Here is a 12,267-nt window from a genome sequence, read left to right on the forward strand (position 1 = left end):
TAAATGAACGAACAAACAAATTTATACATTAATAGTTAATGATATGGCTTGTTAATAAATTTGATGTTTTGCGGAATCGGATGAATGTTAAAACCTATGGCCTAGAGTGCTGTTTCCAAGTGGCCTTTTAACAATAGGAACATGGTGCATTTCACTATCATGGTACAACAGTGATTGGTGGGCATTGTGGAGGTTAGTTGTTCCTAAAGGATGTGATTTGGTGTGATAAACCTTTACATCTTCCAGGACTAGCTTTCAATATTCTGTCGCATGACATCCACGAATTACAAAGGAAGTCCGTGCTGGAAGACTTCACTCTGCGAGACACTGTGACATCAGGTCTGAACAGGAGGCTGCTAGTTATATAAAACCCAAAATCTATTACTAATTGTGGGTCTTACTCTGATCAATGTCTGAATGGGGAAGAATATTCACTCAGAGCAGCCAGCTCAACATTTCTTGTAGTTGCTTGGACTTGCGAGAAGAAAAAAAAATGATGATGCAGCACAGCAATTTTTAAAAAAAAGAATAAAAAAAACTCAGTATCACAATTGGAGAGCAGTAGAGTCCCAGAAACAAAAAAGTCACTATAGGATTGGAAAAAAGGAGTCCAAGTATTAAAAGACCACTTGTCAGCAAAGTATTGGGTAATCTCTGTGCACTGAAACAAATACAAAAACAGAAGGTTCCACCATCTAAGTGTATCAGTTAAATAAAACTAATTAAAAAAAAGGATTAAAATGCACTCACAAAAGGTAGAAAGACCCAGGCACATCATCAGTCCTTAGCTGCTTGCAGAGTTTGGCAGGGAAACGGCCGGAAGACACGTAGAGTAGCGCTTAGGAGTGGCTGTGTTGATCAAGCAGAGTTCGGCTGAATAGCAATGCAGGGCATGGCATAGCAGAGATGGATTCACAGATAGAAGCCATAACTACGCTGGAGCACAAGGAGTGCTGGAACCAAAACCGGAAGTGATATCGGATGTGATGTCATCGGTGACAAGTGCGTGGTAACATGTTTCGGAGCTCAGGGACGCTCCTTTGTCAAACCACAAAAGACAGAACATCAATGTGGCATTTTTATTAAGGGAAGGAGGAGGGGAGGGGCAGTATGTAAGATAGGACACTCTGTAATCACAATAGGATATACCTGGCCAGATCAAAAGGGTTATAAGGGGAAGCTCTAGCCCAATAATTTCAGAAAAGAAAAAGAAAAAAAAACAAATAATGTTTTTATTTCAACTGTCACTTTATTTCATGGCCTTTTCCTTGACAAACTCTGAAAGCGACTAAGGACTGATGATGTGCCTGCATCTTTCTACCTTTGTAAGTGCATTTTAATCATTGTATTTATTAGTTTTATTAAATTGATTCACTTAGATGGTGGCACCTTCTGTTTTCTTGTTTGTCAAAAATGTTTTTACATTTTACGTTATTTTCTCTACATCTTTAGTTACATTACTTACCTGTAATGACGTACATCCCACAATTCTGTAGAGTCTGTAGAAAACTTCACTGCAGGGCTGCCCTGTCCTCTTCCTGCTGCTACAGGAGAGAATCCTGTGGCTGATCAAACTCCTCCCTATTCATAGACAGTGTTACAAGCAGTTTAGTCAAAGAACTGTTCTTAGGAAAGGAGAGGGCAGGAGGTGGCGTACCTCTGTCAAATCATTTGTAGTGCAGCTGAGACCTGAAGCTGTTAACCACCACAGGACTGGAAGTTTAGTAGCAGGAAGAGGACAGGGCAGCCCTTTGGTAAAGATTTCTACAGAATCCAACACATAGTGGAAAATATTTTTTACAGGTGATCTAAGTATAATAATATATAATTATGTGGCTTAAAGCTAAATATTCGTTATTTTTTCCTCTACAAGTTTAGACAAATATATAAAAGCAAAATGTCCATAGTCAAATCTAGTATGTATACAGCATATCTGAGTTGCAATGGACTATTGGAACCACTGGCAGCTTTCTGCCACAATGCCCAGCAGGGTTGATAGATAGAAATTTATGTAGGTATAGCGTACATAATTTTACTTTGCTTTATTTGAATTTGCACATCAGCCAGAAGTGTGTTATGCGGTGTGCTTCCCAAAGCCCCTCAACAACATATGCACTAGGATCTAGGATCCTGCATGCTACTTTTTGCCACAGTGAACAGCCATTGTAGAATACGTGCCAGCTTTTAGTGAGAAATCGACTGTTAACAGACTGGAAATGTTTTAGCTTTACAAATGTATTGTTATGTATATTCACCTCTCTCTTTATTGGGTACACCTGTTCTATTGTTTGGTAACACAAATTGCTAATCAGCCAATCACATGACAGCAGCTCAATGCATTTAGGCATCTAGACATGGTGAAGAGGACTTGCTGAAGTTCAAACCGAGCATCAAAATGGGAAAGAAAGGGGATTTAAGAGACTTTGAGCATGGCATGGGTTGTTGGTACTAGGCGGGCTGGTCTGAGTATTTCAAAAACTGCTGATCTACTGGGATTTCCATACACAACCAAATCTAGGGTTTACAGAGAATGGTCCAAAAAAGAGAAAATGTCCAGTGAGAGGCAGTTGTGTGGATGAAAATGCCTTGTTGATGTCAGAAGTCAGAGGAGAATGGGCAGACAGGTTGTTGCTACATTCAGATGGTAGAGTCAGAATTTTTCATAAACAACATGAAAACATGGATCCATCCTGCCTTGTATGAACAGTTCAGGCTGGTAGGTGGTGGTGTAATGGTGTGGGGGAGATTTTCTTGGCACTTACAAGGTGTACCTAATAAAGTTATCTCTCGATCTCCTTGCATAGAGAAAAAAAACTGTTTAGCAAAAAAAAAAAAAAATATTAAAAAATAAAATAAAGAAAATAAAGAAAAAATACCTAGATCAAGGTTTGATCTAGTTCAGTGCCAGGGTTAGTGTTTGGGTCAAGATCAGGGTCAAACATCAAGGTCAAAGGTCAGGATTTTCATTTTATTTTTATTTGGTGTCAGTTAGTGTCAGTGTGTTTTAGGTAAAAAACAAAACAAAATGTGCACTATTGTTTCTGGGCTGTACTATGGGTACAAGCAACAAATAACATACACATATATGGTATCCCTGCGATCGTCAGGAGCTGGAAAATTTATTTTGGGTTGTTCTTTGGTGGTAGATTATGGTAGTAACAAGAAACACACAGCTAAATTAAAAAAATATATATTTTTTACTATTTTGGGCCAGTTTTACTTTGATAATAAAAAAAATTACCATTTACCACTAAATGAAAGGCCAATTTGTCCTGATAAAAACAAGGTATGATTCACTTGGATGTACAAAGTAGTTGTGATGATATGGACGGTTTTACTAACACGTCAAAATTGTGCTTAGGCATTAAGATTTGTTTTACCCTTAGGAATGAAGGGGTTAAACATAATAATTGTGTCATAAGTAATGCAAAGTTGCAATAATGTGTGTTGTTGTTTCTGCTGCCACTGTACTGTGTAATATTGAAGTTCTTGATAAGAGATTTGGAAGAAAGTCATCCTCTGGATGTGATTAGGTCATACATAGTTGCTGGAAAAAGGATGAAATGAAAGAAAGATTGTAAATGAGGTCTAATAAGTCTAAGAATGCCCCTTTGACAGAGCCGTGCCTTTTTCTATGGTCTCTGTACCAGAAATGTCTGGTTTAAGAAACTGAGTCACTCAATAAAAGATGAAATGCAGAAGAAGGGATTAATTTATATTAGGACTAGTGTAAGGGGGTGTTAGATATACAGGTTATTTTAGGGGCTAAGTACCAGAGTGGTTTGGTGTTATGGGCCACTTAATGGGGGTAAGGACTGCCAAATTAATGGCCAGATTAAAGCTAAATTCCGAGCAAATATCAACAAGACAAATTAAAACATTTTGTTATGTATTTATTAAAAATTTTAGGGACCAATTTACACCTATTCATTGTGACAGTGTGCACATAACAACGATGCATAACACACAATATGCTTTGATGCATTGTGATGCCATTTATTTTGAATAGCACCCCAACACACTAAGGCAATGGGCATTCATTTCAGACTTGTCCCTCAATTCTATTTTAAAGCTCCATGCACACTGGGGTTCTTCTAAACACTTTTCTACTGACAGGAGGAATGCAGCTGCAAAAACGCTCCTAAGCCACGCTATTTCAAATGCATTTAGGTAAATCAAGCGCTTGGGTGTTTATTCATTTCACTGGCCAGGATATTTTTTTTTTGCCCATTTAAATAAAAATGATTAAGCACTAAAGGTGCCTAGAGTCAACTCGTGTTTAGACACGTCAGTCGATTTTTTTTCTACCAAAATGCTTTTGTTTGAAACATACAAGTGTCTTTTTTTTGTCTGCCTCTGAACTCCTGTAAATGCCTATTGTGTTCATGGATACATAGGTCAACCACTTCAATCCCTGGCACTTTCACCTCCTTCCTGCCCAGGCCAATTTTCAGCTGTTCAAAGGACACAGCTTGTCACAAAGTGTGCTGAGTGCACGCCCCAGGGGGCACGCAGGAGGTGCTGTTTCAGGAGGATGTCTATAGACGCCCTCTCAGAACTGGAAAATCGCGCTGTAGCCATCTTTTGGCTATAGCATGGTCAAGAACTGGAGTTTAGAGGCAGAGGAAAAAAAGCTCAAATGCCTGAGCTCAAGTGTGCATGTGGCCCAGGGGCGGACTGACCATTTGGAAACTCGGGCACTGCCCGAGGTCAGTAGGGGGCCCCATGAGATGCCCCTGGTACCTTTTTCATAGGCTTTTTTGAGTTTGGGCAAGGACACAGGGGCCCCATGATCTCCTATTGCCCGGGGGCCCCATGAGTTGTCAGTCCGCCCCTGATGTGGCCTAAATGCATATAGCATAAATACCCGGATTTAACTGAATTTTAGCTTCTTGTATTTCCTTCTACAATCTCTCTAGTAGCACAGGAGTCAAGCAGATATGGAAAAGGCTTTTCTTTTTAACACCTTCTCTGAGCTTCCTTACCTGCTTGACTTGTCCACTTACTCCCGTCAGTACTGAGTACTTAGTACTTTTCTGCAAAGACCACATTATACAGTTCTAACAATACTCCTGCTAACACATTTCCCATGTACACACACACACACACAGACATAACCAGCCATAGGATGGAGGTACTCTACCAATTCCCGCACACCCTCCAACTTTTCTCTTTAAGTTTGTGTTATGCCCCAGAGCCCAATTCAACAACAAACTAGGCTACCCAGTGAATTTAGTCTAAACTTAAGCTAATGAATTCAAAATACATTTAGTTTTGTTTGTTAATTATTATTTTTTAATCTTTTTATCTGCTTTAAGAGATGTGATTTATTTTGATAAATTCTAACTTATACTATCATAACAAAGGGGCCCCCAGATATTCCCCCCCCCCCATGTGAATCAGTAGGGGTACATAGAACTCCAAACCATTCAACAAAAAAGTAAAAAAAAACGTTTTTGACAAGTCCTATATTAAAAATTAAAAATAGATAAATAAATGTCACTAAGGTAGATCCAACTTCAATCATGATGAATTCTGGCTGCCGACCCACACACACACACAAAACAATTCTGCCACTCGCTGAACACAACCACTCCAATGTCCCACCACTCAATGAATGACATCCCGTCATCATGACTGAAGTTGGATCTACTTCGAGGGACATTTTTTTTTGTGGGGGGTTAATAAAGGACTTGTCAAAAACTGTCTCTGTGTTTTACTTTTGACACATTGTTGGGGAATGCATAGGGGTACAATATACATTCACATGGGGGGGCCGGGATCTTTAGGCCTGCTTGTTAAAAGAGGTTTCTGGATTTCGATAAGCCTTCTGCCCCAGACTCCCACAACCACTGGGTCAGGGTTGTGAGGAAGATGCCCTTGTCCTCATAAACATGGGGACAAAATGCTTTGGGGGAGCCCTCCCAATGCATATTGACATGTTGAGGGCTTGTGTCCTGGTATGGTTCAGGACGGGGGGGGCTCACTCATCCCCCATTTTCTGGCCTGCCGGGCTGCATGCTCGGATAAGGGTCTGGTATGGATTTTGGTTGTAAATCACAACCAGTGAACCAATAAGGAGAGAGAGGCTCCTTATTGTGTAAGGCTCCATTCACCCCTATGCAGTTTGTTTTTTGTCCATTTTGCTTTTTTTCTATGAGCTTTTTTTACATGTTTTTACAGCGTTTTGCGTTTGGTTCACACTTTTTGTTTTTTAAACTGGATTTTTTTTTTGTTGCTTTGCAGAATAAAAATGCAAAGTGCAAAACGCAGCAGAAACGAGGCAATAACGCACTACCATGCACTTCAGCAGCTTCTCCATTGAATTGTATTGTAGGAAAAATGCTGCTTTTTACTTTTAAGAAAAGTCCCTGACCCTTTCCAAGAATGCAGCATCTCAAAAAACCATAGATGTGGAAACCATGTTAAATGGACTGTAGTGCGTTACTGCAAAAAGCACTAAAAACCGCATTGGTGTGAACAGAGCCTAAATGGGAACTCCATAGCAGGAGGGGGCCAAGAGCACCAGCGAGGGAGCAGAAAAGAGGAGGATACAACGGGTAACTGAGTTAGCATCCTGTATACAGCCATAGAGATTGGAAACTCACTACTGTGTGTGTACTGCCTGGTGGCAGTATCTGGTGGAGGAGGGTGGTTGTAGATGGACCTGGGGTATGGTGCACTTACAGGCTGAGAAAGCATTCAGTCTCAGATCTAAGTCCCAAAGAGCAGAATAGCAGAAATGTCCCTGCTCTGTCCTTCCTCACCAGGAACCTTTCTCTATCTCTACACAAGAAGAGCTCTATCCCTATGCTTCCCACTTTGCAAAATGTGAGCCAACTGCAGCAGGACAGTACTATTTATTAGCATTGCCCTCACTAAAGATGGCCGCGGTGTCACCCAGGGTTGTAACATCCAATTGGACAACTGTTCCCCTGATGACACTGATGGAAGCTCAAGTTCCTCTTAGCTTCCTTTCTTGACACAGCGGCCATGACACAGCACCATCTACAAGCACTACACCTGCCTACACACTTGAACTGTCTACTCATTTCAGTTTGCAGAGAACTCCACCACAGTGTTCATTCATTTTTAGTGGTTCACTGATAGAAAGTCTGGTCTGGTCAAATGTTCTGCACACACTATGCCTCAACTTCCATGTGGTGTGAGAACACTGTCAGAGCTTGTGGAGTTCTACAACCTCCACCCCCTGCCAAGTAGTGCTGTACCAACATGTCCCAGGTAGCTGCATCCTTACTGGAAACACTACCAGCTTACAGAATAGAAGAGGAAGTAGGGGGTTAATTATATATGGAAACCTTCATATTTATGTGGTTTTCCATATACTATGTGGATTCCTTCTTTTTTCTCTTTTTTAAGGGACGTACTTTGTTTCCCTTTCAAACCCCTATATCTTTATGGCTTGGGTGGCGCTCCTGCCAGGCAGTGGTTGCGGCTTTGATCCTCTAGTCTAATCTATAGACAGCTAATACATTCATGACAGGTAATAGTGCTAACATTATATTATCTTGAAATTTTTGCATGATTATGTAATTATATTTACTTGTTCATGGATGTATGTGGTGAAATTTTGAATATATTTTTGATTATATTATATTATATGTTGAATTGCTATTTATAGAACTTTGTATTAGTTCTCCCTGAAACAGCAGGCTTTGCCCTGCGAAACGAGTAATTTGAATGAATATGATCACTGGAGCTACTGTATTTACATTAATAAGGAATTAACTATTTTTTAATCTCTTTTGAGACACCTACATTACCAGATTGTTACAGTTTTAAACATTTTAATAGTTTTTTTGTACAATAAACACGTAACTTTTTATATATAATCTTGGTGTGGTACCTTCAAAGTCCTATTCGTTTTGTGTTAGGGTTTTTTGAGTTTTCTTTTTTAGAAAAGGAAGTAGAAAACATATAGAAGTATACCAAAACAAGGAAAGGTAAGAACAATGTACTACTGTACTTACATTCCACATGAATTTATTTTCCATGAAATGGTTTTTGTCCCTTGTATCTAAGTAAACCTGGTGTAATGCATGGGCTAATGTATAAACTGCATTATATATACTGTAACTATAGGATGAAAAATATTCATAGATTTTAGGCAAAATGGAATCCTGAATGTTATTTTCAGTACAGTTTACAGTTGCATAGTCACAGCTGAAAAGTTCTTCCCATATCATTTTAAGGAAAATATCATTTGGGTAAAGTTTAGGGCTTAGGCTTTGAACAAAGTTTTCAAAGCCTGGGATTTTATTTGTAGAAACGCTGAAAGCAAGACTTCCATTGAAAGGTTGGAAATTGAAAAAGCTGTAATCAAAGCCAGCAGAGACATCCCACTGAGAGGCAATGATCCATACCTTCTGTTTAATGGGAAACATGAATAGTATAATTCGTAGTGTTGTTATATAGTCCTGATCACCATACAGAATAATAACATTAACTGATGCCGTGGTTAATAATTGAACAATCTTATTTCTTTTATTTTCACTTAAAGCATCGTGATAAGGGATAAATTCCATAAATGCTGTGCAATAACCAATACTTGTCAGCTCTTTCTGGAGGACCTGACTGAACTTTATACCAGACTCATTTTCTGAAACCAAGACACCAGTCCATGGCCATCCAAAATGTTGAATTAAATGTATAAATGCTTTGAATTGATTATAGTCATTTGGCACTGTACGGTAGAAAAATGGAAACTGAACTTTATCGCTAAGGACAGGATCCATGGTTGCATAGCTAATCTGGGAAATATAAATATATCATATTTAGCGTGCACCATATAACAAGTTACTAAATCACCTGCCACCATTCTGGCCAGATCCCCAGTTGTGCCAGTGGGTGGGGGATCCTCTACCGACACCCACTGTCACAATTCAAAAACAGCACGGCCGTGTAGGGCTCCATCCACACAGATTTTTTTTTTTCATTGACATAGCATGTGTTGCATATAGATATTTACCCTGACATACCACCCACCTGTGATACATGGCATTGTATCCTGTTCCTTCACAGATTGAGCCCGATTTAAAAAATGTGGAACAACCCATATGTAAGAAAAATATATTTGAAATATATTTTAAAAATATTATTCCCAAATATTGCCATATATTTGAAATACTACAAATTTGGCCATATTCAATATGTTAAAAAAATAAATAAATATAATAAATATATATATATATATATATATATATATATATATATATATACACATACACACACACACACATATACACATACACACACACACACACACTGTATGTTGAAATGCATTTTTATATGTTAAAATGACTTTTTTATATGTTAAAAAAAATCTGAAGAATATATTTAAAAAATATATATTTTTAAAAATATATATTTTAAATATATTCTTCAGATTTTTTAATATATAAAATTAATTTTAATATATATTTTTACATATATTTGTAAATGCATTCCAAAAATGTAGATTTATATTTTTAAAGACATACAGTATATTTGAAATTTATTTTTTTAAATATTTTTCATATATTTTGTAATAAAAATGCATTTCAACATGCAGTATATATTATATATATTTGAAATATATTCTGAAATATATTGAATATGGCCAAAATTGTAGTATTTCAAATATATGGCAATATATTTGGGAATAATCTTTTTAAAATATATTTCAAATATATTTTTCTTCCATGTGGGAACCAAAATCACGAATGCTTAGTATTTACTATGTGACTACTACATACCAGGCTGCAGCAAATTTGCACCAATTTTTTGTGGCGTGTAATTTGTAATGAATTGCTTGCTCCAGCATTTGAGCATACACCAGCTAAGACTTGGCAAGTCTTCAAATAAAAATGTAATTTTTCTGTAATGTTTTTAATGTCTATCTAACAGGTAGTAGAGAATTTGCATGTGCACCCCATGTATGAACGAAACCACATTCAGTGAATACTAATATTAAACGAAAATGTAGAAACCAGTAAAATAAAATAAACAATAGTGCATACCGTGCTGGTAGTATCACCCTGTGCGCAGATATGCTAAGCGTGGCTTCAGCTAGTGCACATACACAGTTTAGTATATTGCGGACTCTGAGAAGGTTTTCAATAAAAACATCTCTATATGGTTTCTGCCTTATGCTACATAAACAGCACAAATATTTTTTTTTTTTCACTACTTATTTTACTGTGTTTGGTACATGTGCATTTAAATTAATTTCATTGTAGATTGTAAGCTCGAAAGAGCAGGGCCCTTGAATCCCTCGTGTTCTGTTTTGTTACTGTATTGTCTCATGTACTGTCCCCCACTATAATGTACAGCGCTGAGAAAACCTTTTAGCGCTATAAAAATACTGTATAATAATAATAATTTCATAAAATGTTGGCGTACACTTCTTGCAATTTTTGTGAACAGAAGGCAAAAAAATTAGAAAATCAGATTTTTTGGGGGGTGTTCAACATCCTTGGCAAAGTAAGGCCTAGTTCACACTGTTACGTAGCTGCGGGCTGGTTGTGGGTGCAGGAATCATACCTGTTCCCACAGCTGCATCACGTTTCTCTTGCAAGATGCGTGAGGGTGGACAATTGCAGGTGCTGGAACCGCATGAAAACAGTCATGGCATTGCATATGAATGGGCTGCCACGCTCAGGCAAACGTGGGTTGCATGGCCCTCACTAGTGTGAACCAGGCCTCAGACTGTATGGTTCCCACTGAACATAAGTTCAGTGTCCTATCAGCTAGATGCTGAGATTGTGTTCATTTGTTATCAGGTGTAGTGCCCCTGTTCTAGTGATGTAGTGGGTGGAGTCTGTGTCCTTTTTCAAAAAAGCTGTGGGTGAGGCCGGGCAGTTGGTATGAGAACAGGACGTCCCTTACCAATACCATGTAGGTCTGTGTCCTGTATTCAGGATAAAGAGAGACCTTTCCAGGAGTAGTAAAGGTAGACACCCAATAGAGATGATGAAAGACCCTTGCCACCCCTGAAGTTCACCAAGCAGGTCAGTGGCTCTGTTTATGGTGGACTTGGGCCCTAGGACAGAAAAGTTAATGCAGTAAAGCATTGAAAGTATGTAGACTAGACATTCTTCATTCCGGGCAACAGGCCTCAGGTCAGCAATATGAGAGAAGGCAGGCCAGGAAAGTGAGTGACACAAGATGGCAGAGTACCTCCAAAGAGGAAGCAGGGGTAGGACCTGGGCCAGCTTGGCGTGAACCACTGCCCTATCCAGGTATCTTCAATATTCACTCAAGCTTGTGAAGCCAGAGTAAAAGAAATGTATCTATATTCTTATTTATCTGGTCTATTAAACTGGGCCTGTGATGTCTCCTTCTGAGTGTCATAATATTTAAATAGAGAGTATTTTTTATTTGAGTTATCCCGAGTCCCACTGAAGCTTATGAGGTGACCATATGACATGGTAGCCTTTCATTTGTACAAAAAGAAGGCTGTCAAAAAACACTGATATTAGGGTTTAGTAACCTGGGGAACCACAATAATCCTAAATGCACTTGATTGATGGATCGATTCATTTATTTATTCCCATGTATTAATTTTTAATGAACACAATACTTACTTGAGGTATATTATATAATCCAAATATTCTGGCCAATAATAGGGACACCTTAGAGGAAATGCCATTCACTACAGCCACCAGCTTCTCTGCCATGGCACAGTTATAGTTAGGGGTTGGATTTTTACCAGAAATTATGTCAAACATTCCAACCATCGAAGGCCGTTCATGTAAGCATGAATCCACAATGTGAAATCCCAAGGTAATGTTGCTTAGAAGATCTGGATTCCCATTAATTTCTGTGATTGCATAAACAAATGCCAACGAGTGCTGGTAGTTCATGAATTTAATTCTGGTATAAAGAAAAAATAAATAAACTTAGTTTCTTGTTTGTATGTAGAATTAGCAGCTAAAGTAATGCAATTTTTTACAGTTATTTTTACCAAACCACTGACCTAGCTGAATCCCTTTTACTGCTTTACCTTAGTCACTATTAGTTTATGCAAGAAAACAAAAGAAACAACAGCTCAACCACATAGTGTAGCATTAAAAAGTAAATGACAAATTATTGAAAAAACAGAAATGCATTAACAAATGTATGCATGTGTAGGGCATCGTATAAAGGTGAATTGGGAGCCAAGAATGTCCTAGGGGCAGCAAGAGAACTACGAGCCTTGGTCACTAGCTGGGGATGAAGCATGAGGGGTGCGTTTTCGAAGCCTCTGCTTTCAAAATATATGTAATG

General features: G+C 38.3%; 1 protein-coding gene across 1 annotated transcript in view; it reads right to left on the reverse strand.

Annotated features, from left to right (window-relative positions):
- LOC149450082 (vomeronasal type-2 receptor 26-like) overlaps positions 1-11,864 on the reverse strand; it is an 18,142-nt gene extending 6,278 nt beyond the window's left edge. The window contains exons 1-2 of the mRNA XM_089692378.1: positions 11,586-11,864; positions 8,169-8,771 (exon numbers count right to left, since the gene is read on the reverse strand). Coding sequence (XP_089548504.1) covers positions 8,169-8,771; positions 11,586-11,864 — 882 coding nt within the window. The remainder of the gene's footprint in view (positions 1-8,168; positions 8,772-11,585) is intronic.
- Positions 11,865-12,267: the final 403 nt, after the last annotated feature.

Source organism: Staurois parvus, unplaced genomic scaffold (genome assembly GCF_062004578.1).
Source record: "Staurois parvus isolate SC_StPar_1 unplaced genomic scaffold, SC_StPar_1.0 ptg000583l, whole genome shotgun sequence".
Taxonomy (NCBI): Eukaryota; Metazoa; Chordata; class Amphibia; order Anura; family Ranidae; genus Staurois; species Staurois parvus.